Below are 26,647 nucleotides of genomic sequence, written 5' to 3'. Positions count from 1 at the left end.
TTACTGTGACGCTTTTTCACTGTAATGGTCGACAGCACAGTTGGATTATGAATGTTTGAACTCCATTGTGTTTTTTTCATTTCAGCCAGGCTTAAAGCTCAGACTAGCAAGCTACATGCGAAGTGTTCATAGTAATGAATCATAAAGTCATGTTGGTGAATCATGGATGGTGTAGTTTTCCACAGGGATCTTGTATTTACCTCGTACAAACCTGCGAAGAAATCCATGTGAACATGCTGTTGTATATTGCTATTATCGAGGCAAAATTAGATTATCTTGGCGCCTAAAATCCTTTAAAAGAAATCGCCTACAACCGATATAGGAGATTAGATAAACTGAGAAAAAGGTGCTCTGGCGTTGCCCTTGAATAGCAGGTTTAGCACAGTAGATGCTAAAAACTTTGTGTAGCCAGGTACTTTTCTTTTAGTTTTTTATTCACAGTTTAGCTCGAAACAATCCAGTTTTGTACTTCTTACACCTCAGCTCTCATACTGTATTTTCATGGAAAGGAAGCATACAAGCATCAACTGTCTGACTTGTTTCTGCTCACTGTCATGTGACAGATTCATGATTCACGTGCAGTCTATACCAACGTTTACTCTCCATCCAGCAGGCTTTCACACCTTATTAACTCCAAAGGTGAAACCTGCAGGTGTACAACGGCCCTCCCGGCCTTTCTCAGCCTTCCCCCTTCCACCTCTCGTGGTCCGTTGTTAGGGCTGTACAAACAGCCCCTGAGCCCGAGCGCCACCCCTCCCCGTCGAAGCACAAAGGCAGCATTTACCAGTACGTTCTGGTGACCTTCAGAGGGCAATGTTGTTGTAGCTGGCCACTGCCTGCTGGATCACAGAATTACAGCTCTGCATTAGTGGGTCATTACGTTTGTTTGACCTGAGTGGAGGTGTGCAGGGAGGAATGTCAGGTGTTGGGTCCAGTGTGTGTTTAGGTAGAGTGTGCTGACATAGAGATTTTTTCCTAAATATCACAACGTGAACTAGACACCTGTGCTTTCTTTACTTTCTTCTGAAGGTGCTGAAACTCTTGCAGGTTGTTCACTTTTGCTCTCATGGTGACACTATCAAACTGTTTTTTACAGGTTTCACCAGAACACTATGTCCTATAGTAAACCTTGAGTCTAGATTTCACCCTATTGTGATAGAGGTAGCACTATAATCTGCTTAGCTACGATTGTCCACTTCTGTTTACAGTATTGACTCACTCCCATTGTCTCGTGTCAAATGCTGCTCTATCTATGCTGTAGCCTGTCAGTGAATGGAGACTGTTCTGTGTATGACCGCACAATACCAGAACGTTTCATAGAGATTACTTATTGACAGCTGTTCAAATATTGAAAGGAGATAAGTCATCTGTGCAATATGGGCTGTAAAGATGTATGCAAGACCTTATGAAAAACAGGTCAGGTTTATACAGGAAAAAGTGTTTATTTTTATTTATTTTTTTAGATCAACTTTTTATTGTTTTTATATTTTTGAACATAAAGAACAGACAAAAACAATCGAACAAGAACAAAAACCCTCTCCCACCCTCAAAACAAAAAAACAAAAATCACACCCTAGTCACTCTCCTCTAATTCTTGTTAGGAGATTAGGACTGATACTTGTGCTGCTGCGCTTTTCCATAGGTCTATAGTCGATGATTTGGCTTTGTTAACCTTGCTGTAGAGAGCTCAAACATAACTGTGTCTAGAAAATATGCCAACCACTGTTTTATACAAAGCGAGTGGAGGGGGGGAGCCAGCGTTAAGTTATAATTTTCTTGGTTGCGGTTGAGCCGGCTAACAAAAACTTCCTTATGTCTCCCAAGCAGGTGTAATTTAGAGTCGTCATTAAGTAACAAGTAAACAATTGGGTCAGTAGGAATTCGACATCCTATTACATAAGATATTATTGATGTTGTTTTATTCCAGAACTCATGCACCTGTTCACACTCCCAGACCATGTGCAGGAAAGTTCCAGTTTGTTCAGGTAGACAGAATATGCAATAGGGAGTGGGAATGACTTTAGAGATGTATCTCTTTTGAGGAGTCCAATGTCCATTGTCCTATGACATATGTTAAAGTGGATCTGCTGGTAATTTGTGTTCTTGGAACAATGGAAAATGTTGTCCCAAACTGTCTCCCAATTAATTGCGTTCCCCTCAGGGCTCAGCTCTCGCTCCCATTTCCTTGCTATTGGGAGTACTCCTATGGATATTTGCATCAGTTTAGCATAGATCTTGGACGCTAATCCTCTCACAGGAAAATCAACAAACCATTTAATGACTGGGTGTGCCCCAAGACTGTTTCCCCATGGTACTCCATAAAATTTTATGGCTGATCTTAAGCGCAGATACAAGAAGGATGTCCTGGGGACTTCAAAACTAGCTCTTAGGTCTTCAAAACTCATACAACAAACAATTGAATAAAGGTATCAAGTTTCTTCCAGAAATTTATCGGTGGGGGTAAGGGGATCATTGTACTTAAGAAATTCATACAAGGAACTATGTTCTTTTTTACAACAGCAATCCTGGAGCGTAGTGATGCCGGCAGTGCAGACCAATTGGCCAGATCCCTTTGAACACTACTTAATATAGTTTCATAGTTGTCCTGGACAACTCGCTGTAGGGATGCGTGTATGGTGATGCCCAAAAATTTAATTTTGCTTTTGGGTTGGTATTGCAACACTAATGGCTGATGCCACATGCCAGTTGTTCAATAAAAGAAGATTAGATTTATTCCAGTTAATTTTATCACCAGAGATTGAACCAAATTCGTTGAAGATCTTAAGAATTTTTGGAATAGAGTCCTCAAGATCAGCAATATACAACAAAATATCGTCTGCAAATAATGATATTGAGCTGCTACTGGATTTAATCTGGACATTACAGATTTTATTTTTCCTTATGCCGGTTCAAAAGAGATTGCAAATAGCATGGGGGAGAGCGGACATCCCTGTCGCGAGCCCCGCTTAATGGGAAATGGCTGAGAGTGCAATCCATTGGTTGAGACTATGGCCGTGGGCTTCGCATATAAAGTACGCACCATGTCAATGAATTTGGCCCCCAAACCAAGCCTCTCCATTACTTGCCACAAGTAGTTCCACTCTAGGCGGTCAAAAGCCTTCTCCGCGTCCACTGATAAAACTGCTGCTGTTGTTGGAAGGTTTTTGGCTTCTTCTTTTACATGAAATAGTCTGTGTACATTCTCTGCATGACACTTGGGTATAAAACCTGATTGGTCGGGGTGGACTAGCTTCTTGATAAAGTGCTCTAAGCGGAAAGCCAGGACTTGGAATAAAGCTTAATAATATCAGTCCCGATTAGGCTGATGGGCCTGAAAGTTGAGCAATCCGTAGGATCTTTGCCCTTCTTTGGCATAACGGAAATCAGCACAGTGTTGGTTTGTTGGTGGAAAGTACCCTTCTCTATGGCTGAAGTTAAAGCTTGTAAAACGGTAGGTCCTAATATGTCAAAATACTGTAGAAGAAGTTCTGATGGAGTTCCATCCAACCCTGGCGTTTTTAATGCTGATTTAAGTTAGTTTGACCCAGTTTATCTGCCTCCTCTGGGTCAAGAAGAGGCAGGTTTAGTTCTTTTAGAACTTCTGGCACTGTGTCGGATCTGGGATGCAGGAGGACTCTTACAACTTTGATTAGAAGGATTGAAAAGTGGCACTGATATCCTTAGGATTCGTTGAGATACCTCGGTCTGTGCGGATGCTGTTGATAGTATCTCTGGATTTGGTTTGTTTTAATTTCAGAGCAAGCAATTTGCTTGGTTTACAGCCGTTAAAATAGTAATTTTGCCTCACTCTGTACATTATGAACTCAGCTCTCCTTAGCAGATCATTCAGCTCTGTTCGACTTGTGACTAGAAGAGTATGTGTAGATTTAGAAAGAAAGTGTTTATTGTTGATGGTTCTTTTTCACAAGTTATCGTAAATTACATCACTTCCTGAATCTGCATCTTATGTTATTATATAACTGTTTTAGTTCTTTGGTGTCAATTAGCATTTAGCACATATACATATCTTTGTTTAATCCATTTTTTAAAAAGTGCAAAAACAACACGTTTCAACACTGGTTTAACAGGAGAGTATGTGTCACTTCCTGTAGTGGTATCACTCTCCTTTTCTAACTCTCGGGATGAAAGCAAATCAGTGTATTTCCAAAAAACTCCTCATGACCCCGTTCAGAATACAAAACCACAGGGCCACACATTCAAAAAGAGTTTTCTCTTTCGTTGTTTCGTTGATCTCTAAAATACTAAAAGTTGTTCCTGTTGTCTATCTAGGTGTGGTTTTGATGGAGATCTCAGAGGCCCACAGGAAGGTCTACAATGAACTGGAAGAGAATGTAAGTAGCCTTAAAATATGTCTGGTGGTATTGTATATTATTTCTTATTGTCAACAAATCCCATAAAAAGACTATAACCAACTATTAATTGATCCTACAAACAAGTATATCCTGTGTATCCAAAGCATGATATATCTTATTTTTCTTTGCCATCGACCTCCATTGTTGTCCTGTTGAAATACATTGATGAGCCACACCGTTGCACTAGGTGACATGATCCTTCATTACAATAAAGATGGGCACTGTAGTTTTATTTTTATTCAATTCCACATACACTGCCCCGCTGCTGTAAATGCTCACAAGTGCACCAAATCTGCTACTGAAAATAGTCCCCAAAAAATGCACAATTTGTTTGAGTAGCGTTAAATACTACAGTGCCCAGCTGTTTTAGGAAACTGTTTAGCATTTCTTTTAAATAAAAGTATCTATTTGTGACTTGTTTTTAAAGATATATTACATAGTATATAATTCGGAAGGTATTGAGAGTCTTTTCATGGGATTTGTTAGCCTCGTGAGACCGTCCTGATCTCGCGAGCTCCTGTTTTCTAATCACAGATCAGTCTGGCATCTTGAGATAGAGAAAATTTGGCCAGTTTGCCAAATGACCAAACAATCAGCGTTGGTTTTGAGGCGAGTTTAGGTGTGACGCAATGAGAAGCAACTGTTCAGTCTAAACAACATGGCAGCTTCCACGGATGAGACGAGCGTAGCTATCGCGTAAGTTTCATCCGAATTAGAAAGTATTCCTTCATTAAAAGAAGAGCAATGGCAACGGCACTGGAAGCTTTTCTCGGAGGAAAAGATGCTTTTGCTCCTCTTCCGACTGGTTTCAGCAAGAGTTTGATCTTATTGGTTGATTTGGCCCGTCTATCACCAACATAGGTGGTGATAGACAGATGGTTTATCCAATCAGCTAACCAGTATTTTCGCCCCTTCCCAAAAGAGTTCCCAGATAGATATGCCGAGCAAATGTGAAGCAATCCATCTGGCAGAGTCAGGTTAGGGATTTGTTTTCAGTACGAATTTGGCCAGCTTGGATTTTGAATGGACACCCTCTCAGTAAAGCTCACAGCTCTTTTTATTGTTCCCCTTATCTTTGCTCTATTCTGTCTTGTTCAGAATCAGAAGAATGAAAGCAACATAATGGCTCTGAAGGATGAAAAGAGTCTTTCCTGTGTTGCAATTATGTCATTAAAACAATTGTGTGCATTGAAAAGTCACCTGTTGAGCCTCTAAGAGTGACTGATTGTCATTCCTGGAAGTACCCTGAGGCCACCAGCACTCGTCTTATCGTCACTTAATAGACAGAGATTGGCCATTTGCTACACTGTTCTTATTCGACACATAACCTCGCTGTGCTTTTGAGCTCACTCTTTTCATTTTAGAGAGTTTAAAATAGTTGTAACAAATGGTAAAAGAAAGTTTGACAAGAGTGGAAAAACCACAGAATCATTCCTGACCCTGCTGCCTCGGGGTGAAATGCTTCAGATACCTGCTAGTGACAAGAAGTAAATTGAAGTCAAGTGTCACCAGTATGAATCGACAACAACTGAAACACAACAATAACTCTGATTTTAGAACAGTTTTTGAAATTAGCACAATCTCATTTAAAAGAGCAAATAACATACTGTGGGGGGTACCTGGATAGCTCACCTGGTAGAGTGTGCACCCTCTTGTACAAAGGCTCAGTCCTTCAACTCCGACCTGCGGCCCTTTTGCTGCATATCATTCCCTCCCTTTCACATCTTCAGCTGTCCTGCTGATAAAAAGGCCTAAAATGCCCAAAAAACATTCTAAAAAATAACGTGTGAATGAAAAACAGTCTCTTTTTTCTACCCTGGACTGATTGTAATCTGCGTACATTTAATCTATGTCCAAGAGGGGAAAGTTGTAAATCTTTAACCATAACAAGCTGATGTGTGTTGCAATAAATGTAAGGTGTGTTTTTTCTCTCTCCAGTTCAAGAGGTTCCACACAGAGATTATTATCGAGCTGGAGAAGAAGACGGAGATGGATGTTAAATACATGAATGTGAGCATAATCATAAATCTACAAACACATTTTATGAACACTGATCGTAGATTTGCCAATCATTAGATTAGAAGAGAGATCTTCAACGGGGGGTCTGGGAGCCCTAGGGGGTCCTCAGAGTTAGTGCAGGGGAGCCGCCAAATTATGTAAAATATATTTTTGAAAGTTTCTTATTTAAAAAATGTAAGTCTGAAAATATGCATTCATATTAATGCAAAATTGTAATAGCAAAGATAAGTTGCCATATTTGTGAGAAAAAAAAAAAGTTCACATTGAAGAAACCTTACTAAAGGTAAGTTAGGAACTATGGTAGCCTTACAGTTAGGCTCAAGGAGTCACTGTGCCTTCCAGATGTATGTTTAACATTAAAATATGATGCATAAATAATATCCATTTATTTTCATCCATTCTGCCCAGTTTAATATGAAACTGAATTGTATACAATGTATGTGTTGTAGGGGTAGGGGGTCCCTACTCGGTCTCTCTTTCAGCTTATGGGTCCCTGACATAAACGTCGAAGACCCCTGCTCTAGAAGTTCTGTGCATTTTTTTTGCATCTGAGGAACTTTTGTGTAATGAAAACTGCTCATCTGTTCATCAGTTCCTCTCTTCACTTGTCTCATGCCCGTCTTGTCAAACATCTCCTGTAGGCCACCTTCAAGCGCTATCAGTCAGAGCACAAGCTGAAGCAGGACTCCCTGGAGCGCTCTCAGACAGACCTGAAGAAGCTCAGGAGGAAAAGCCAGGGAAAGCACTCATCCAAGTATGAGATCAAAGAGAACGAGGTGAGACTGAAACCAAACCGAGCCCAACCTTTCCCTCCCTTCAAAACATAGCATGCCTGATTCTTTGTATGTCTTTTCATGCATGCTTGCTCTCTGATGCTCGTGAAAAGAATATGGCAAGTGTACAATTTATGTGACGGGGCAGAGAGATGTGGCCAAGATAGTTTCCATGATATAATCACAAGCCAGTACAAATGAGAAGGAAGGAGGACTGATATTCCAGGTTTTGCTTTCCAGTTGTACTTTACAGTAATATTACATAAGGATTTGAGATGTGTGTTCACACACTAAGTAGGTCTACCTTTAAACACCAGGGAGTAAAACCATCAAAGACGTCACCACGCCTATAGCTGTTTGCAGATTCTGTTTTTTACATGCAGCAGAATGAGACTATTATACCCCGGCTCACTGTGTTCAGCTACAGACGTACAATCGTGTTTTTATTGAAGGTGTACACACCCGCATTTGCAGAAATGTATGCATGCAGGTACATGCACAGTTTCTGAAAGGCAGGTTGTATTGGATGCAGCAAGTGGTATTAGTTTTTACCAAATGGTTTGCTTAAGGCTTCATTACCTTAAACCAAAAATGTATTATGTCATAAAAAGTCAAGAGGTAACAGATCGATTTGTATTTTTAGTGCAACTAGATAGTTATATGATCCAATGTTTTGTATGCCCAAATGAAGCTGATAGGGCTGCAGCTAAAAATCTAATTCTACTAAATTCTCCATGCTATCTAGCCAAATATTAACATGCTAACACACTAAGATAGCAAACCTGGGTTAACATAGTATCTGCTTTTCATCAACGAACATGCTCACATGTCATCGTGAGCATGTTCGCTGATGTTAGCATTCTGGCGTTAGCATTTAGCTCAAAACAGCACTGTGCCTATAAGTACAGCTTCACGGAGCTGCTAGCATGGCTGCGGACTCTCATCAAATAAGGTTTTGTCCCTGTGGATACAGAAATGTACAAGATAAACATAAGTGACCATAAATACAAAACATAAAATATTACTACTAACATTTGGAAATATAATAACAATTTTCAACCCATCAATATGTTAAAGTGTACGTTTTACAGTGTACAATGCTACAATGTTCTCTCTAACAGAGTCACAGGACATGCATAACAGCTAGTGTGGTTTTACTGAAATGATAAACAGATCTAAAATATGTGTAACTGCCGAGTACACACACACATGGCCTTGAAGATGCATTAGTCAGTGTCGACATCGCCTTGCTTGAGCAGGTTAATTGTGTGGTTTGCAGTGACCCTGAGTATGGTTGAAGTGTACGCCTCCAAACGATTGTTGCACATTGTTGGCTGTTTACGTCCTGTTGTCCGCTAACAACTAGCAGTGTTAACACCTCAGGCAGGGAGTGGCTTTGTAAATCAATGTGGTGGGATGAAGTAGGGACTGCAAAGCCTGAGTAGTAACTCCTGTCTGTCTCTTGTTTTAATTTATCGACTGTTTTCATGGCCTCACTTTGATGATGGATGGTGTGTAAGCCTAGTTTGCTTTGAGAGAATTATCAAATAAAACCTTTAATTTAAGAAAAGTCAAGAAGTGATTGCAGGTTATAAAAAAGCCTAGGCTGTGTTTCTTACATCAGAATCAGTCTCCTGTTTATCTTTGCACTTGAATGGCACCTTTTAAAAAGACAATTGCAATAAGTTGTCTTACCTGGGGCCCCTCCTCTTTCAGAAGAGGCTTTTATTTTATTATCTGATAAAAGATGACACTGGTGGACTACAAAGGAAACCAGGCTAACTGCCCCAGCTTTCTCATTATCATGTGTAGTAGCGCTGCCGGTGATGAGCTCAGTCCTGTCTTTCTGCTCTCCCACCTCTGGCTGAAAGTCTGGCAATGTGAAAATGGGAACTTAAGAGCCTTGGACAGGCTATCGTGGAGAGAGAAAGAGACCAGACAGTAAAGTAGGGTCTTCGACAGAGCCCTTAGAGACAGGCTGCTTTACCGTCACCATGACGACCTAGGGAAATGGGAGAGATACTGTGAGAAGAGTGGGTGTAGAATAAATGGATGGAGGAGTGGGTTGAGAAGTCATTTCAAAGAGACATGTCTTATGTGAGGTCCAGTCGCCCATCTACTCTGAGTTCCAGGCTGATTTGTTCTCTGTGGAGAAGGGGTGTCTTTCAGTACACTGATTTGGTTCGCCGCGTCGCTAAAACTGATCCACGAGCAGCAGAGGACCCGGATCAACTTCAGCGCTTAGTGCAGAGACTTTGAGTACAATGCTTATTAGTGCCTTGATTTGACCCGAGCACTCAAACATTGAGTTATGGCCACTGAGTGAGCTTTTACTGCATCAGGAGCCAGTTTCCCACTGAGGTCGATGTTAAAGCAGCACATTCTTCCAAACTGATTCACCCTGTAGCCCAGCCTGTGCTGCAGAGGTGGAGGTGCTGGCACCTGCAAGATGAACAAGTAAAAAAAAAAAAAAAAACTCATAAAAAAGTATTATACATTCTTTTTTATGCACTTTTTTTTTAAATGTTAAGTAAACATAAATAAGTAAATTATATTTCATTTTTAAATTGAGAAAATAAAAGTAAATTATGGGAACAAAAATAAATAACTAAATTTAATTTTTTATTTATATTTATTTCTATTTTATTTTGTCATATTTTCATTTTCATTTTTCTTTTCCTTGCTCCTTTCTTTTATCATCTTTTTTCATTCATATTTCTATTATTATTCTCCTGTAATGTATTCTATGTTTTCCCTTTTCTTTTCTTCTATTATTAATGTTTCATTTATTTACTATTTATTATTTTTTATTTTATTATTATTATTAATTTATTGCTATTATGTTTTGTTTTTGAGCCCTATTCATTGCATTTATTTAAGCCCATTCTACCTTCTCATGAGGCTGAGCGAAGCACCGTGCTTTTGGTTTTATTGTTTTGTTCATTGCAGTGCTGAGTACCATGCGTATAAATATATCCAAGAAACTATATTCATGAAACTGCAGAATTAGAGTACTGGCACCTTTTTTGGTCCGATTCAGGCACTAGCTCATTGCCTTTGTGGAAAATCTTCTCCATAGAATATAGTAAAACACAATCTTTCACTTATTGTATTGCTCATTTGAAACCTGAATAATTATTAAACCTATGCCATGGCCTCCCTGCTGTCCTATGACCCTGTCTGCAGTATTTGGAGACCATCTCGTCGCGCCAGGTGGACATGCAGAAGTTCATCGCTGATGGCTGCAAAGAGGCCTTACTGGAAGAAAAGAGACGCTTCTGTTTCCTGGCGGACAAACACTGCATGTTCTCCTATCAAACTAGCAACTTCCATGAGAAGGTAAGCATGGACAGAGAGATGGTGAACCTGCATAGTCAGACCCCTCCATTAGTGGACTGTGTAACACCGTTCTTTCCCTGGTGTTTCCAGGCCAAAGAGATGCTGGCCGTGAAGCTCCCCAGCTGGCAGGAAAAGTGCAACGACATCACCAAGGTGCCGGACACAGTGACGACCATGATAGAGGAGCTGACCACCACTCCAAAACAATCGCCGCTGGTTGAACGCTACAACAGGGTGAGTATTAGCTGGTTGCGTATGGATTCATGCTAAAATGGCATGAACGTGTGCTCTGTGAGTAGGGGTGAGGGGAAAAAATCGATACAGCACAGTATTGCAATATTTTCCGTGGCAATACTGTATCGATACACAGACGCCAAGTATCAATCTATTATTATATATGCGTTGGTCAGTTTGTCTGCTTGACGATCCCATTTTGCAGCAATAAAATTGAAGTGAGATGAACACACAGAGAAATGTATCTATTTAGATAAAGCAGATGTTGACAAAGTTTCCTTTCGGGGACATCATTTTAAATTTGGAAAGATTTGAAGTTGGAAAAAAGGTAATAAATTGCAATATTTCGCAGAATATTGTAACATGTTTAAAATCGCAATAATATCGTATCGTGACATAAGTATCGATATTGTGAGGCCTCTGGTGATTTCTTCCCCTTTCTGTGAGATCAGGCTACATTTAAGAATATTATTATCATTATTATCATCATTAGCTTTATTTACTTTTTTTTTTACCACGTGTTGCTTTCACTAACGTTGATACTCATCTTACTGTAAGATGCTTCAGAGAAGAGCTGTGGATAAAAGCATTCCAACTAGTGGAACAAATCGTCTACACAAGACCATCCCTAAAGTATTTTATCTTGTATTGTTGCTTGTAGTTTATCTTGCAAAGGTGCTGATATCTGTTGTATCAAATCGAGGCTGTTTGTTTGTGTGTGTAAAGTGGCTGGTTATCATTATCTGACTGTCAGCCATGGGAAATCCTGCATTGCCTCTCTTATTGTGTGATTGTGTGTGTGTAAAGTCCACTGAATGTTTTTTATGGCTGTGGCTATTTATTGCTGTGTAGGAGGAAGACATTGAGTTTTAATTACAGTAATGAAAAAAAAATAATCAGTTGATAAGGACTTTACCCTGGTCTTTCAGAGAAAATGGTTATGATTTCCTTATTACCATATTTTGTCACATATTGCGTCTGCTAATCACGTTCTTCTACATCTCCTCAGAACAACGTGGAGTCAGGGGCGCCTCCTCCAGCACCGCCACTGAAAGCACAGACCAGTCCGCTAGCCAACATGTTTGACCCAGAGCCCAGGTTTTCACTACCCCCCACTTCAGACCACAACTCAGGTACGGGTGGCTTCTCTAAAACACAAATGTAAATATACCCGTCTCCCGTCACAAATGACTGCGGCATCTCTCAGTCCCATTGTTAACCAGATGCATCACCCAGTCACCTTTTATCAAAACTGAACAAGTATCATGGACATCATGAGATCATAGAATTGTTTTTATTTTATTTTTATTTTTGTATCGTACAGTTATTTTAATGAAGGAAGCTCAATTAAACATTTGTGAATTTATAGTTAATGCAGAAAGTTGACGGATTGCTAATAATTAGGGGTGTTATTTCAAATAGAAACTGCAATGAACTGTAATTCCTGCTTGAAGCTTATTTCTTTCTGTTTCTCATGCAGAATTACCTTTTATTTTATTTTTTATTTTTTAATCATAGAAGGTCATAGATCAACATTGTTGTCTGAGATATTGATTTTTTTTTTGTAATTACTTTTTGATATTTGGGGAAATGCACTTATTCGCTGTCTTGTGAAGAGTTAGATGAGAAAATCAATACAACTCTCATATCTGTGCTCTAAATATGAAGCTACCAGCCCGTTAGCTTAGCTTAGCACAAAGACTTGAAACAAGGGGGAACAGCCAGCCTGGCTCTGTCCAAAGGTAACAAAATCGACCCACCTTCTCCAAAATGTCAAACTATTACTTTAAATGAAATAATGTTTGACAGATAACTGATATTATCACATCTCTAATCTCCTCCAGACCAGGACAGTCTTGGAGAGGTCAGTCTGTCCAAGTCGACATCCCAGTCGTCCGGTCTCAACGTGGGCAGGAAGCCTCGAGTTAGAACCATCTTTCCCCACACGGCGGGCAACAACCACACATTGCTTAGCTTCGACGACGGCGACATCATCACGCTGCTTATCCAAGAAGAGAAGGATGGCTGGCTGTACGGAGAGCTGGAGAAGACACAGCAGTATGTTTTTAACTAGTTTCATATTCGGGGATGTGTTGGTGGAGTTGGTGGAGTCCTCAGCTCAGTTTCTGGAAATATGAATGATTTGTGTTTGTTTTGGTGGTTCTTTGTCTCATGATGAGTCATAGTTTATCCATCTTTTTATTATTATATGTGGTTTTGAAGGATAAGTGATTCTATACTTTTCGTAGTGTCAACAAATCCCATGAACAGACCAAAACCCACTATGGAATGATCCGACTCACAAGTATTCTCTATGTAATCGAAAGTCTGATCAAGTTTATTCCTCTGTGCCAGAGATCACTATTGTTGTCCAACACGTTTCTTCATTAGCATGAACATACCCACTGTAGTTTATTTTGAGTCAATCCCACGTACACAGTCCTGTTGCCGTAAATACTCCTAACGCACCAAATGTGCATTAATCTGCCAATGACAAAAGTCCCTAATGAATGCATTCCTGTTTGAGTAACGTTTGCTGAAGACCAATTCCTTGAGCCCTTTGAAAAGATTGAACTACATATTTGTGACCTGTTTTTAAATATTTATGTCTTATAGGAAATGTACTTTCATTCCAACAAACACGCAGCAGCACTGGCACACATATTATTCGCATGACTAAGGTTAGCAGTACTTGTTTCCGGCTTTGTTTTAATATTTAGCTGTGCTAAAACATCATGCTTAGAAACACAGAGTATGTCAGGTATGTTCGACATGACAGTTGTAAAGCTCTCGCTCTCTCTCTCTCTCTCTCTCTCTCTCTCTTGCAAAACATCCGGGTGCACACACACAAACAAGAGACATCTGGTCTTTAATATTTGCCTCAACACTGAATGCTTGGTGCCTAATTTTCCTTTACCCTGGCACACGATGATGAGTGAATGGAACAAATATGGCAACACAAATCCATAAAGTAGCCTCTGATTTGCCTGTGTAATTAAAGTCATCTTCAACTCCTCGCTAGATCAATTAGGACTCAAAATGAAAGGAATGAAAGGATTACAGAGTGCTTACAGAGCTTGTATTGACAATTTTTTCATCCCCACTTGGAAACAAATTAAGGCAAGCTTTCTCCCTGTGTGTGTGTGTGTGTGTGTGTGTGTGTGCGTGTGCGTGTGTGTGTAAATTGAGGTGGTTTTAATGCAGTCAGTGGCAGTTTGTCAAGATGAGGACATGATGTTGAGATAAATCACATTACATTCTGTTTCTTAGCAACAAATCCAGTGCAATGGTGTGATAAGCCATATTTTTCTCTAGACGTGACTTGGAGACAACTTCTGAGTCATAGTGAACACAATCAGTCTTGTCTGTCTGTCGTGGATTATATGCACATCTGATTTAAGTTTGTTGTCTGTAGCAGCGAACTATTTCAACTCACAGAAACAGGTGTCCTTGCAGTCTCTTGTATGCACACAGAATGGCGAAAGTCAGTGTCAGTAATCCTGCTCTGGCTCTTTTATATGACTATTTTTATATAACTACGAATAAATATTGAAAGTCCTGCAACTGAGCATATTTCAAAAGTGGCAATAATCCCTTTAGTGGAATTGATTTTTAGACATGATATTATATTCTTCTAGAGTTAAGTGAGATTACCTTGATACCTCTCCCACGTCTCGGACTATTCCTTTAAAGAGAGGGCATTATTATGTTACATGAAGATAACAACTAATGGGTATCCAAATAATCAATGAACAATAAAGACTTTGGATGACTTTTTATATAAAAGATTGTATAATGTTTCTGATATTATGGTATGTTTGTCTTCCTTATTAGGCGGGGCTGGTTTCCCTCATCTTACTGCAGACCTTATACTGAGCCAATGATATCAAATAGGTAAGAAAACATTACAACATGCGGGGAAGCGTATCAATGATTTGTTTTACAGCTCTTGTCTGTTAAATATTGATAGCTAAACCTTTATGTCTTGTGCGTTAGCAGCAATCTTGGCACACCGGTGCGTAGACTGAGTGTGGCCAGTCTGCCAGAGCAGGATGAAGAGGAGCCAGTGTTTCTGCCACCACCAGACTATAGTGACTACGCCCCCTCTAGTCCAGTGGTCCCCTCAACGCCCTCGCCACAGAACACGGTCAGTACCAGCACCTGACTTTAAGCATTCATACTAAAATACCAAACCAAATACAGAGCTTAAAGTAGAGTGAATATTGGATTAAAGGTTCTATGATATGCTGCTTTTTGGATGCTTTTATATATGTAGGCCTTAGTGGTCCCCTAATACTGTATCTGAAGTCTCTTTCCCAAAATTCAGCCATGGGGCAGAATTACAGCCACTAGAGTCAGTCCCACAATGAGCTTTACTTAGGATGTGCCATTTCTGTGTCTGTAGCTTTAAATGCTATTGAGGAGAAGAGAGACCAACTGCCATGCTTCACTTGTTTTCAAGCCATGATGTCTCTCTCTCATGGGCGGGCCAAATTCTCTGGGCGGGCAAAGCAGAGAAAGGGGAGGTAACCTTGCTCCTTATGACCTCATAAGGAGGAGATTCCAGATCGGCCCATCTGAGCTTTCATTTTCTCAAAGGCAGAGCAGGATACCCAGGGCTCGGTTTACACCTGTCGCCATTTCTAGCCACTGGGGGACCATAGGCAGGCTGGGGGAACTCACATTAATGTTAAAAAATGTTAAAAAGTGAAATTTTCATGCCATGGGACCTTTAACAGTCATCAGGTTGCCAGAATATTACTCCAAAAGAATGTAAATGTTGCTTTGTATCTGCTGAATAGATCAAAATAGGCAAGTTTTTGCTGAATGTTTAATGCTGCCTTCAAATGGAACTTGTGAGCTTGTGGTTACAACATGGGAAGTTGTGTACACAATATGCTTGGCATTCAGGTGGTGAAGTTGTGAGAGCACCGCTGCTACAATGGCAACATGGACGCCAAAAGACTTCTCGCTGTTCTCTTGTCATTCTTCGCTTCTTTCCAAAAAATGTTGTTACCATTTGCCCTAGGGGCAGCAAATTTAATTTGCAGCCAGGGGGGTCTAGGCACTCTCCATTGACTTGTGAGCTGGAAAAACCCAAACTCTGATCAGGCCAATCACATCGTGTATAGAGTCGGTGGGCGGGCTTATGGCTGCTGCTACTGCTGGGAACAGCGGTCTTCTGGAAAACTTGGAGTTAAGCTTTTCTTTGAGAAAAGAACAAAGAACGGCACAGAAATCATTCTTAACAAAGGGAAGATGTGTTCAGAGTTTTGCCGACCGGATACGGCAAATTTGAATCTATCAACTAGCTTCTCTTCCTTCTTCGTTGCTCTGCCTGGTTGTAGCGCTATCCTATTACGTGCAGACCGCTGTACCTAGACTTGCCAAATTATCCCAGAGAGGCTAAAGATTCTTAAAAACACAGTCTCAGATTTGTGAAAGCTTTATTTTATTTTTGAAAATGTTATAAAAGGGAAATTTCCCTGTTTTTCTTTTCATATGTAGACCACATTGGACCAGGTCCAGATTGAAAACCACTATTTATAATTTAGTCTACATTTGATAAATCTAGGTTTAGTGGTTTTCAATGTGGACCTTGTTCAAAGTTGTCATGTGAAAAAAAAAACTGTGAATTCTCCTTTTATTGCATTTTCACAAATAGAATAAAGCTTTCACAAATCTGAGACTGTGTTTTTAAGAATCTTTAGCCCCTCTTGGATAATTTGGCAATTCTAGGTACAGTGGTTTTGGATCTGGACCTGGTCTAATGTGGTCCACATATGAAAAAAACAGTGAAATCTCCCTTTATTCATTCTCATAAAGACAATAAAGCTTTCACAAATCTAAAAGTGTGTTTTTGACATAATTAATAATTTACCTTAACGACTAAGACACTTTCAATACAGTAAGAGGTTCAAAAACAGAGGATCAGTCACTCAGCAATGTAAGTTATGTTTCCCTGCTGAATCGGACGCTGTGAATTGGAAGCTAACTTCAGCTTTAAGTTTCCCTTAAATGTCCCCTTAACTGCCGAATCGGAAGCTGCGAAACGGAAGCCAACTTCAGCGTCGTGCCACATCACATGTTTAGTGGGGCAGATAAGGGGGGAAATCGTTCACAAGTGGATACAAGCACCAGATTTGGTGTGGTTATCCCTCTGGGGCCAATAATTTGAAAAATAACGTTTGCCACTTGATTTTTCAAAATGGCCGCCATTTTCCAAGATGGCCGCCATTTCCAGCATTGGAAAACACGTATCTTGCCACATCATTTTACTCATGGGACATATTTCAAGGTTATTACCTTTTGAATCCTATGTTCTTGACTATAGAGATGTCACATACATATCTATTATATGTTTAGAGTGTTTTTGTGGTATTTATAGTAAATAATGTGAAAAAACATGCATGAAACATGACCTAATTCCAAGAAATTATTATGAAGTATGCCAAAGTAACAGGAGGTTTTATGTTATTTCCTTTTTTATGTTCATTGTATTTATGTGGGTGATTTTATTCATGTTCATTAAAGCCAACATTGCTAGTCCTGGCACTTACAGCTGCACAGTGCTGTACAGGTAAATCTGCTTAAATACACATATAGCCGACGGCTGACCGTTGACAGAAAAGCCAGTCGAAATGATCAGTCTCCCCGTGTTGGTCCAAAAAGTGCCACAGAACAGACCAAAAAGACGAGACAAGACGTAATATATCTCTATAACAGCAGGCAGAGCTAATCTGTAATGTCACCCAAGTAATGAAAACCGGCAGCTGATAGGACAAACGCGTCACTTGGGTTTGTTTTCTCCGGAAATTCAAAGCCAGACTGTCATGGCGGCCGTTCAGAATACAATCTCATATTATACTAAAATAGTTCACTGAAACGTGTTTCTGAAAACATTTGAAGAGAGAAATAGGCTCTCTGTGTTTGTTTGTGTGTGTGTGTGTGTGTGTGTGTGTGCACTTGCTGAATCTGTCTTCATTTCAGATCAACAAAGGTCAGTTTAAAAGATCTTCATCAGATTTTTTCATCCCGCTCCCCATTTCCGAGTGAGTCCCGACTGTCCTGCCTCCGAGTGAACATGTCAGGTCGGCCAAAATTAACCCCGACAGCCCCCCCAGGACTGACGACGGCACGGGACACACCGAACAGACTCGAGTCACTGACCTCGCCAGACTGTCCAACGACCGATAATCAGCCGTATGTGTCAGCACCTTAAGACCAAAGTGATAGCATTTACGTCTTCCATGGCATTCTGCTTTGCATCCATATTTGGACAGTTGCTGACAGCTCTCTACAATTGGTGATAGCTCTGTCCAGAAGATCTGCCATAGATCACCTTTCTTGGTCCATCCCCATAGCCTGGTTGACACCAGACCCTTCTCAGCTGTAACTGAGAGTAGGTCTGGGAAAGGTTCATTGACAATTCATTTCCAAAGGGGCGTCACCAACGGACGCCACTCAAATGCCTCTGGGCGCATTGGATAGTCCTTCAACCAATCAGAGCAACGATCCGGGTGACGCTTTTCACATCCACTAAAAAAAAATGGATTTTGGTTTTTGGTGTCGTCCCTCCAAACCCTACTTTCTCCTTGCAGGTGTTGCATATTGCAAACTTGTTATCTTCTGCACACGCGCTGAAGAATTCCCAAGCAGCTGACATGTCGCAGGTTACTTCACGACGTTCCCGACATGTGGGAGAATAGCGCGAGCGGGTACGCGCCACACACGGCGTAAAAGTTTAGAGAAAGGAAAAAGAGACTGTGCTGTGCTGTGTGCCTGTGTCTTTGAGAATTGTAACTCGTATAACTTATGGTGTCAGTTAATTGTAGAGTTGACCGGCATGAAATCGGCATATGTCACACTGACCTGCAGTTCGCTGAGCACGTGAAGCACGGCTTCGGTAGCCGTCATGTTGAATGTAAACAAAAAGCTGCTCGCCGTCGCTGCGCTATCGTCGTCACGTAAAGCCCGCCTTTGCGGTTGTGATTGGTGTAAAGCCCGCCTCAGCAGTTGTGATTGGTGCCTCAATTTTGTGAACATTGGAAATGGGTTTGAATGGGCTCTTCGCCAGACTGACTTGCAGAGCAAATCTCAAATTTGCCGGAAGTTCGTCAGGGTTTACCCAGGCTACCATCCCCACTCAGAAGGACTCAGTATTTCTGGCTGGCATACAGTTGCTTGACTCCAGATGCAGCCTGCCTGGTAGGCTGAATACTTTACATGCTGCAGCAATGCTGCTTGAGTAGGAGGAATGGCTTCATATGGCCTTTGCTTTCTGGCAAACAAGTCCAACCTGGCTTCATCTACTCCTCCTGCTTCGCTGGATCTGTCATACATCATGACCACAAACTTTTCTAAAGTCTTCAGGTCGCTGTCATTAGTGTTGGGTAGTATACCAATTTGTACCGTATACCGGTATTAATTTCCCATATGATATGAATTTTTCATATACCATAATACCGATGCATTGCCGCAGAGAGCGGTACAGTCAAAGTAATCTGCGAGTGAATTGAGAACGGGACCCCTGTTAACTCACTCATGGTAGTAACTTTATAACACAACAATTAATAACCCACAACTAACTCTCTTTAACAGGATAAAACACCATAACACACAACTATTTGTGACTTAAACTACTTCTAACACTAATAATTTTACATTTACAAATTTACACCGCCGAACAGCATGCTGGGTAACATTATAGCTGCTAGCTAGCTAGGTAGTATAATAGTCCATTAAGCTGGGAGAGGCTCCGGTTGCTACTACACATTCAAGAACCAAGAAGAAAGTTGGAGGATGAAGAAAGACTGGAGATACGCCAGAACAACGTTTGCTCAAGAGAGGAGTCGTCTGTTGTTTCCAAGTTTTTTGTTTCTGAAAAATCAGACATAATTTAGCCACTGTTGCTCTAACATTACTTGGTTACTCGGCCGTGCGAATGTTAAAGACATGTCACTTCAAGCATTCAGCGGAGCAACATTATGAACACAATCCCCGCTTGACCGTTGAGAAAGACGTCCTCCTTCAGCACCTTTTTCTTCAAAGAACTGACAGAGACTCGTTCCTGATGGAAAAAGTTCATGCAGTTATTCTTGATTGGCTCATAAAGTTTGGGTTCTTCTTATTCAAGTCCTTTTATGAACTGTTGGAACCAGGTTTTGCATCTCTCATAGTGCATATGAATCAATGCAACTGCACTTGGGTTTGCAATATCCTTTGTGTCTAGCAAAAACAGATCCTGGCTCTCTTCCTTGAAAGGATTGCCCATATCTTTCATGACACTGTTGCTTGTGGATTTTATCAAGAAACAACACTTGAGCTTGTTTGGTCTGCTCATGGTGGCTGGTTTGTTCTGTGCCTTCTTTGGCTCCAGATGCTGCATTATACTGCAAAACCAAGCAGCTGATTTTAGGACCAGATACCATCCACCTTCCTAGGGCTAATGGATCTTCAGTCAGACCTATTGCACCCCCACTTCCCTTTATTACAGCATTGGCCGTGTTTACATTGGCGTTGGGTAGAATATACACTGCCGTGACGATCACTACTGTTAGCTTTCTAGGTAGAAAAAAAAGGCAGACATATACTCGAGGTCAGGGGAACAGTGTTTATCTGAAATTGTCCCATTATTACACCAGTTCTCATGCATGTACATACATAGCCCCCCTCCTCTGCTCTTACTGAAGTCCTCAGTCCTATCCATGCTAGCTGCATGTTAGCATTGGGTATCCCCAGGTGAAGCCAAGTTTCAGTGATAATCAAAACACAACAGTCACGAACATAGCGATTTCCAGCGAGTTGTAATTGCAAGTCGTCCATTTTATGTACCAGGGATCTGGCATTGGAGAGATACAGGCTCAGTAGAGGTGGCTTGTGTGGTTGTTTTCTTAGCCTTAGCATAACCAGCGGTTTTGCTATGTCGTCTGGGATGTTGTGCATATAATGACACTCAAAATAGATATCTGGTGCTAGTCACCGATGTCCAAAAGGTTCTGGCGGGTGTAAAACCGGCAAGAAAGAAGTACAAAACCGTGGATTGTTGTGGATAGCATGCAGCTAGCAGGTCACACTCTGCACGCTTGTGAATTGAAGTACATTATTTTATTTAGAAGGTTGGCTACATGCTTTAAAACACTTTAACTTGGGAAACATTACTCTTTTTTTCAAATATCCCACAAAGTCACCTGTAATTCCTTAAAATTTCATAATTTTATGATTTACATCAACATCATTAGATCTCAACATTAGAGTTAACTAATGATATAAATAGTTTATGATGTTGAATATGGGCTCATTGTAATTATTGACCATCAAAAACATTGGAGTAAATATCACCTCTCGTGATTTATCATGTTTGGTTCAAGAGATATGATGGAAAATACATAATTTGGTTATGGCCGCCGCGGCTGACATGATGTTTTTTTGCGATGGCTAACGTACTTTTTTGAAAGACCACTATCTACTGAGTAATTGTGCGAATTTTGGTGCTTGTATCCACAAGTGAATGATTTCCCTAAAAAATGGCACTTATCTGCACCACTAGTTCTAGAAAAGGTCTTTTGTTTCCTGATAGGATATACTGTATTTATTGACTAACCTAATTTATCACAGACTCCACGACCACACCCCGAAATGCCGTCCAACGTTTAGGTGGATTAATTGTGTCTTATCAACATCTCCTTGCTGCATAGTCATCGCCTCCACGCCCTTAAGACAGAGCACATTCAGAAACACACCCTTAATTTATCTAACCAGTTTGATGAAATGTGCTGCATTAATCTAGATGACTATTTCCAGAAAGGATGTGTCAGTCTGTGTGTGTATATGTTATGTAAGTACTTTATTGAGACATAATGGAAAAGTGTGAAACAGACCACAGAGTTTTTGGCTCAAATTTCTTTTTAAAGACATCTGAAAAATGCTCCCAGCCAGGTTTTGCCAGGTTTCATTTGGAAAAAGGGGAGATTAGAGGAGAAGGAGAGAGTTACATAAAGGAAAAGAAGGTACAGACACAGTTTAATTGTGTACCTACACTGTGTCGGCTGATTGAGAATGAACTAGTAGCTGTCCAGCCAGCAGACAAGCCCAGGCACACTTCTTTTTTTTTTTTTCTCCCTCATCAACACCTTCCTCGCTGCTCTGTCTGTACTCAGTGACCTTTGTATCTGCTGCCTCAGGGTTATACCATGAAATAAACCACAGTGAGGGATGTACCTTCCCAACAGTAGGAATCCCAATGCTAAATTGAGGCGTCTCAGTTTCGGTGATTGGCTCAGGTGCTGTAGTTGTGTGACTCAAAGGTCGGCTTTATGTTTTACGTTTGCCGTGAAAAAGTCACTAACCCTAATTATTCTTTATGCATGTTTGGAGTGGTTACAATATTGTTTTTTTATTGTGTTTCATTTCTAATAGTTTTTTTTTACATTTCTGAATAACATTTTAATATTTCTGGCAATTTGATTTGAAATGTCTCTATCCCCGAGGGAAAAAAAAAAAAACCTGGGAGGAGGTGTATCCTGAAAGTTTAGGGCATAAAAGTTACGAAAACATAACTGTGGCTACATGTTCTGTGCCTTGTAGATGTTTTCCACTAATGGAAGAGCAGGGTAATGCGTTTTTTTTGTTGCAGTTAGTATTGAATGCAATGATGGCCGTTACTATAAGCTTGATAACAGAGTTAAGTTATAACGATTTGCATCACTAAATATGCACGCTAAATAAATGAATGATAAAATCTTAGTTTAAAATACATGATCTTACATGTATTTGATCTGAAATGAAAACGACATTCTAAACTACAAACTCCCAGGTTGACAGTAGTTTCTCTGACATATTTATCAACTGCTGTAGCTCCTCTACAAACTTTCTTTTACTGCATTTTATAAGCAGATATGTGCTATGGTAGCCCTCAGGGCACATAGCTCAGGTTATTTATGTCCCCGGCTTTATTGTCTCCATGCACACTTGCCTCTGCGGAGGAGATAAAGAGAGGAGTGTGTCTCTCGCCAGCCTTTCTAGATTGTCCAGATTCCAGAATCGTTAAGGTCTGAGGTTATACCTGAACCTTAAGTATGTGTCAGAGCTCCACTGCGCTGATTGGGAAAGAAAGAGGGGGGACAACTGTTGATGAGAAATCTTAACAAACCAGTCTGACAACACTGACTTTCTGCACAGCTGGAGGGAGTATGTGGATTTGTGGTGACTGTGATGGTGTTTGCTGAACGTGTTAATTCTCTTTGTCCACTTGATCTTGACGGGTCTTTTTTTCTGTGTTTTTTTGACAGAAGGTTTCTTTAGTCAATGGGACTTCAAAGGCTCCCTTTCTAGGGTGAGTGACCTAACACAACTAACAGAAACTCACAGATTTTCACACGTGTGTTTGTATTAAACTTTAATTACCAGATGATGATGATGATGATGATAATACATTTTAAGACGTTATACTCACATTGTTCCCATTTTCTTCCTGCAGAGGAGGGAATCCGTTTGCAACAGTCAAGCTAAGACCAACGGTCACGAATGACAGATCAGCGCCAATCGTCTGAGAAAGGAGGAGGATTTGCACCGCCGTCATGCCTTCAGGGGACTCATGCAACATGGGACCCCTGCAACACACAGAATATCACCCCAACCTGACATCTCACCAGCCTGCATGCTAGTCTCTCTCATTGCCAGTCTGCTCTGTTAAAGGGATCCATTTCCGTTTCTTGGCACAAGTGTGTTTGACTGTGCCAGTGTGTATTTTAAATTAGCCACAACAGGGAAGCATTGCATAATCAATCAGCACATGGAGAAGCAGGAATTCTGAAAAGTTTTGTAGTACTAAAGAAAATATTTTGTGTTGAAGTTATAATTCACCCCAAAATGACAATTTAAACTCACTGAAAGTTGTAATCAAATTGACTAAGACATTACGTTTCCTGTTGCTGCTTCACAATAAAAGCCACCCCGTGTTGCAGTTGAAATCTTTTAATGTAAAGTCGTGGCAGTTTGCACTTGTTTTAACCTAAAAAGCTCTGATATCAATGAGATACAATTGCACTGGGTACATGCATGTATCGTTTCCTGTAAATCCCTGGTGCATAGGAAGGCAATAGGTATAAAGCACAGCAATGGCAGACTCCGCCACCACTGATAAAACCTACTCCAGTATATAGACTGATTGATTTCATGAAAATCTAACAAAGTATTATAACTTTAAACTTCAGGACATATAATTAAAACCAGCAAACACTTTTGTCTCAGCCTTCACCTGAATCTTCATTTTGGGGTGAAATGTCAAATTCAGATGCAAAAGAGATGCTCTGACAGTGTCGGGTCTTTTCAGGCTTGTCTGTTCTGCAGTCGGTGCAGTGTTCTAATACAGAATCAAGAGATCCATGTAATTGATAGTGAAGATGACAAAGAAGACCAGCACTGAGGCTGTCTACCTGACTTGCAAAAAAAAAAAAAGTTTTTATTATTATTCATTTTGTCTTTCTTTTATTAAGAGGAATTATGATATAGAAAGGTTGTGAGAATGAAGGGAGAGTGATGTGTTGGGAAAAAAGTTTGTCGCAAAACACTATGTCACTGTTTATAATAGGAAGGCTATTTATATATACTTAAGTTGTATGAGATATTTAAAAAAAAAACATATATATATATATATATTAGGGCTGTCAATCGATTAAAAAAAATTAACTAATTAATTGCACAATTTGCTGTAATTAATTGTGATTAATCGCTTTTTTAAATTGAGACTGAAGCTTATAATAATGGATATTTAAATGCTAAATCATTTAACTTTGCAAATATGAAGAAAAAACCAAACAAGGAAAGGTTCTGCTAAGTTCAGAATGTTTAATATCTTTCAGAACAACAGCAGCAACAATTTGGCTTATTTAGTCCTGCTGAAGGCTGCTGGAAACGGCTAGAAACTGTCTGACTTGAGAGCAGATTTTTGTCACCGTCCCCGGCTGCTGTCGCCTGCTCTCGTCTACTTTACAGGCGAGGCGCACTTCATCTCCAACTAGCCGAGAGTTCAGTCGGCGCCAGGGCAGTCGGGACTCACCCGGAAATGGCGAGCGGAATGAGGTGACTAGTCTCTCAAAATCTGACGAAAATCTTCTAAACTGACCTTTGTTGAGCTGAAATGAAGACAGATTCAGCAACTGCACGGCCTATTTCTCGCTTAAAATGTTTTCAGAAACATGTTTCAGTGAACTATCTTAGTACAATATGAGATCGTATTCTGAACGGCCGCCATGACAGTCTGGCTCTCAATATCCGGAGAAAACAAACCCATGTGATACGTTCGTCCAATCAGCTGCCGGTTTTCATTACTTGGGCAACAATACAGATTAGCGCCGCCTGCTGTTATGTAGACGTATTACGTTTCTCAGCCACCACATGAAGTAAACAAACACAGCTGCGTTAATTTCGTTAATTTTTTTTAACAAGTAAAATATTAAAAAATTAACGCAAAAATTAACGCAAAAATTAACGCAAAAATTAACGCAAAAATTAACGCGTTAATTTTGACAGCCCTAATATATATATATATATATATATATATATATATATATATATATATATATATATAGTGTGTGTACAGAAGTCCACTTTGTGAAGGTGCCCGTTTCAATATGATAGCCCTCGTGCTTATGATCCCAAGCTGATTTTGATTTGACTGCTGGTAGTTATTTTAAATGGGCAGAATTACCTTTTGCTGAAGGGAATATTTTCACTCCTTATGGTTTCACTGTTGTTTAATGTAGATTGTGTGTACAATGCACAGTTTATACAAATTGTACGTTACTGGTAGACACTTGCATTGTATGAATAAAGTGGGTCATTGTTTGAAATAAGTATTAACTGTTTTGTGAGGAATTTTTTTTGCCATGTATTTGCTTTAGAGAATGTTAATGTATGATGAGGAAGTGACTGCTGAAACAGTGTATTGATCCTCACAGACCCACTTATGTGTGTAAGTGAATCCATCATAGTTATTGACACATGCTTTCTTCAGAGTACCTTGCCACTGTGTTGACCAATGTAGTCTTTTTTTCTCAATAAAACAAGGTAAAGTAAAACTAATTAATGTTCAATTGTTTTTTTTTTCTGTTAAGATAAATGAGACTTCCTCACACGTGTATATTTCGTTATTTAAAACGGGTAGCTCGAATCAAGCAATCTGATTGGTTCAGAGGTGTGCTATAATATACCACGACTATGACGTATGACGACTAAAACGGTAGACTAACGAACTGATAGCTGGTGCCCCTTTAAGGTCCCATGACATGCTACTTTTTGGATGCTTTTATATAGACCTTAGTGGTCCCCTAATACTGTACCTGAAGTCTCTTTCCCGAAATTCAGCCTTGGTGCAGAATTACAGCCACTAGAACCAGTCCTACAGTGAGCCTCTTTTAGGATGTGTTATTTCTGTGTCTGTAGCTATTGAGGAGGAGAGAGGGGGGGGGGCAAGGTGGAGGGTGGGGGTGTGGCCTTGACCAACTGCCACTTTGCTCGTTTGAAAGCCATGATGTCTCTCTCTTTCTCATGGTTGGGCCAAATTCTCTGGGCGGGCAAAGCAGAGAAAGGGGAGGTAACCTTGCTCCTTATGACCTCATAAGGAGGAGAGTCCAGATCGGCCCATCTGAGCTTTCATTTTCTCAAAGGCAGAGCAGGATACCCAGGGCTCGGTTTACACCTATCGCCATTTCTAGCCACTGGGGGACCATAGACAGGCTGGGGGAACTCATATTAATGTTAAAACAACTCATAAAGTGAAATTTTCATGCCTGGGACCTTTAACTTTGATATAATCACAACATACCACGGCCTGTCATTAGATATTGCTTAAAAAGACTGGGATGAAAATGATGACCTGTTTTTACTAAAATTCTGTGATTTTAGAAG

At 40.2% G+C, this 26,647-nt stretch overlaps 1 protein-coding gene across 4 annotated transcripts in view; it reads left to right on the top strand.

Moving 5' to 3' along the window:
• baiap2l1a (BAR/IMD domain containing adaptor protein 2 like 1a) overlaps nucleotides 1-24,323 on the top strand; it is a 34,042-nt gene extending 9,719 nt beyond the window's left edge. The window contains exons 4-14 of one of the 4 annotated variants that reach the window (XM_028568158.1): nucleotides 4,291-4,352; nucleotides 6,312-6,383; nucleotides 7,034-7,168; nucleotides 10,352-10,504; nucleotides 10,595-10,738; nucleotides 11,748-11,871; nucleotides 12,583-12,796; nucleotides 14,573-14,632; nucleotides 14,738-14,885; nucleotides 23,032-23,072; nucleotides 23,217-24,323. In XM_028568158.1, coding sequence (XP_028423959.1) covers nucleotides 4,291-4,352; nucleotides 6,312-6,383; nucleotides 7,034-7,168; nucleotides 10,352-10,504; nucleotides 10,595-10,738; nucleotides 11,748-11,871; nucleotides 12,583-12,796; nucleotides 14,573-14,632; nucleotides 14,738-14,885; nucleotides 23,032-23,072; nucleotides 23,217-23,289 — 1,226 coding nt within the window. In that variant the 3' untranslated portion in view covers nucleotides 23,290-24,323. Of the gene's footprint in view, nucleotides 1-4,290; nucleotides 4,353-6,311; nucleotides 6,384-7,033; nucleotides 7,169-10,351; nucleotides 10,505-10,594; nucleotides 10,739-11,747; nucleotides 11,872-12,582; nucleotides 12,797-14,572; nucleotides 14,633-14,734; nucleotides 14,886-23,028; nucleotides 23,073-23,216 lie in introns of all 4 variants that reach the window. The other 3 variants (XM_028568156.1, XM_028568157.1, XM_028568155.1) reach the window with 3 other exon arrangements.
• The last annotated feature ends 2,324 nt before the right edge of the window (nucleotides 24,324-26,647 follow it).

Source organism: Perca flavescens, chromosome 21, assembly GCF_004354835.1.
Source record: "Perca flavescens isolate YP-PL-M2 chromosome 21, PFLA_1.0, whole genome shotgun sequence".
NCBI lineage: Eukaryota > Metazoa > Chordata > Actinopteri > Perciformes > Percidae > Perca > Perca flavescens.
This window is presented reverse-complemented; position numbering and strand designations above follow the sequence as displayed.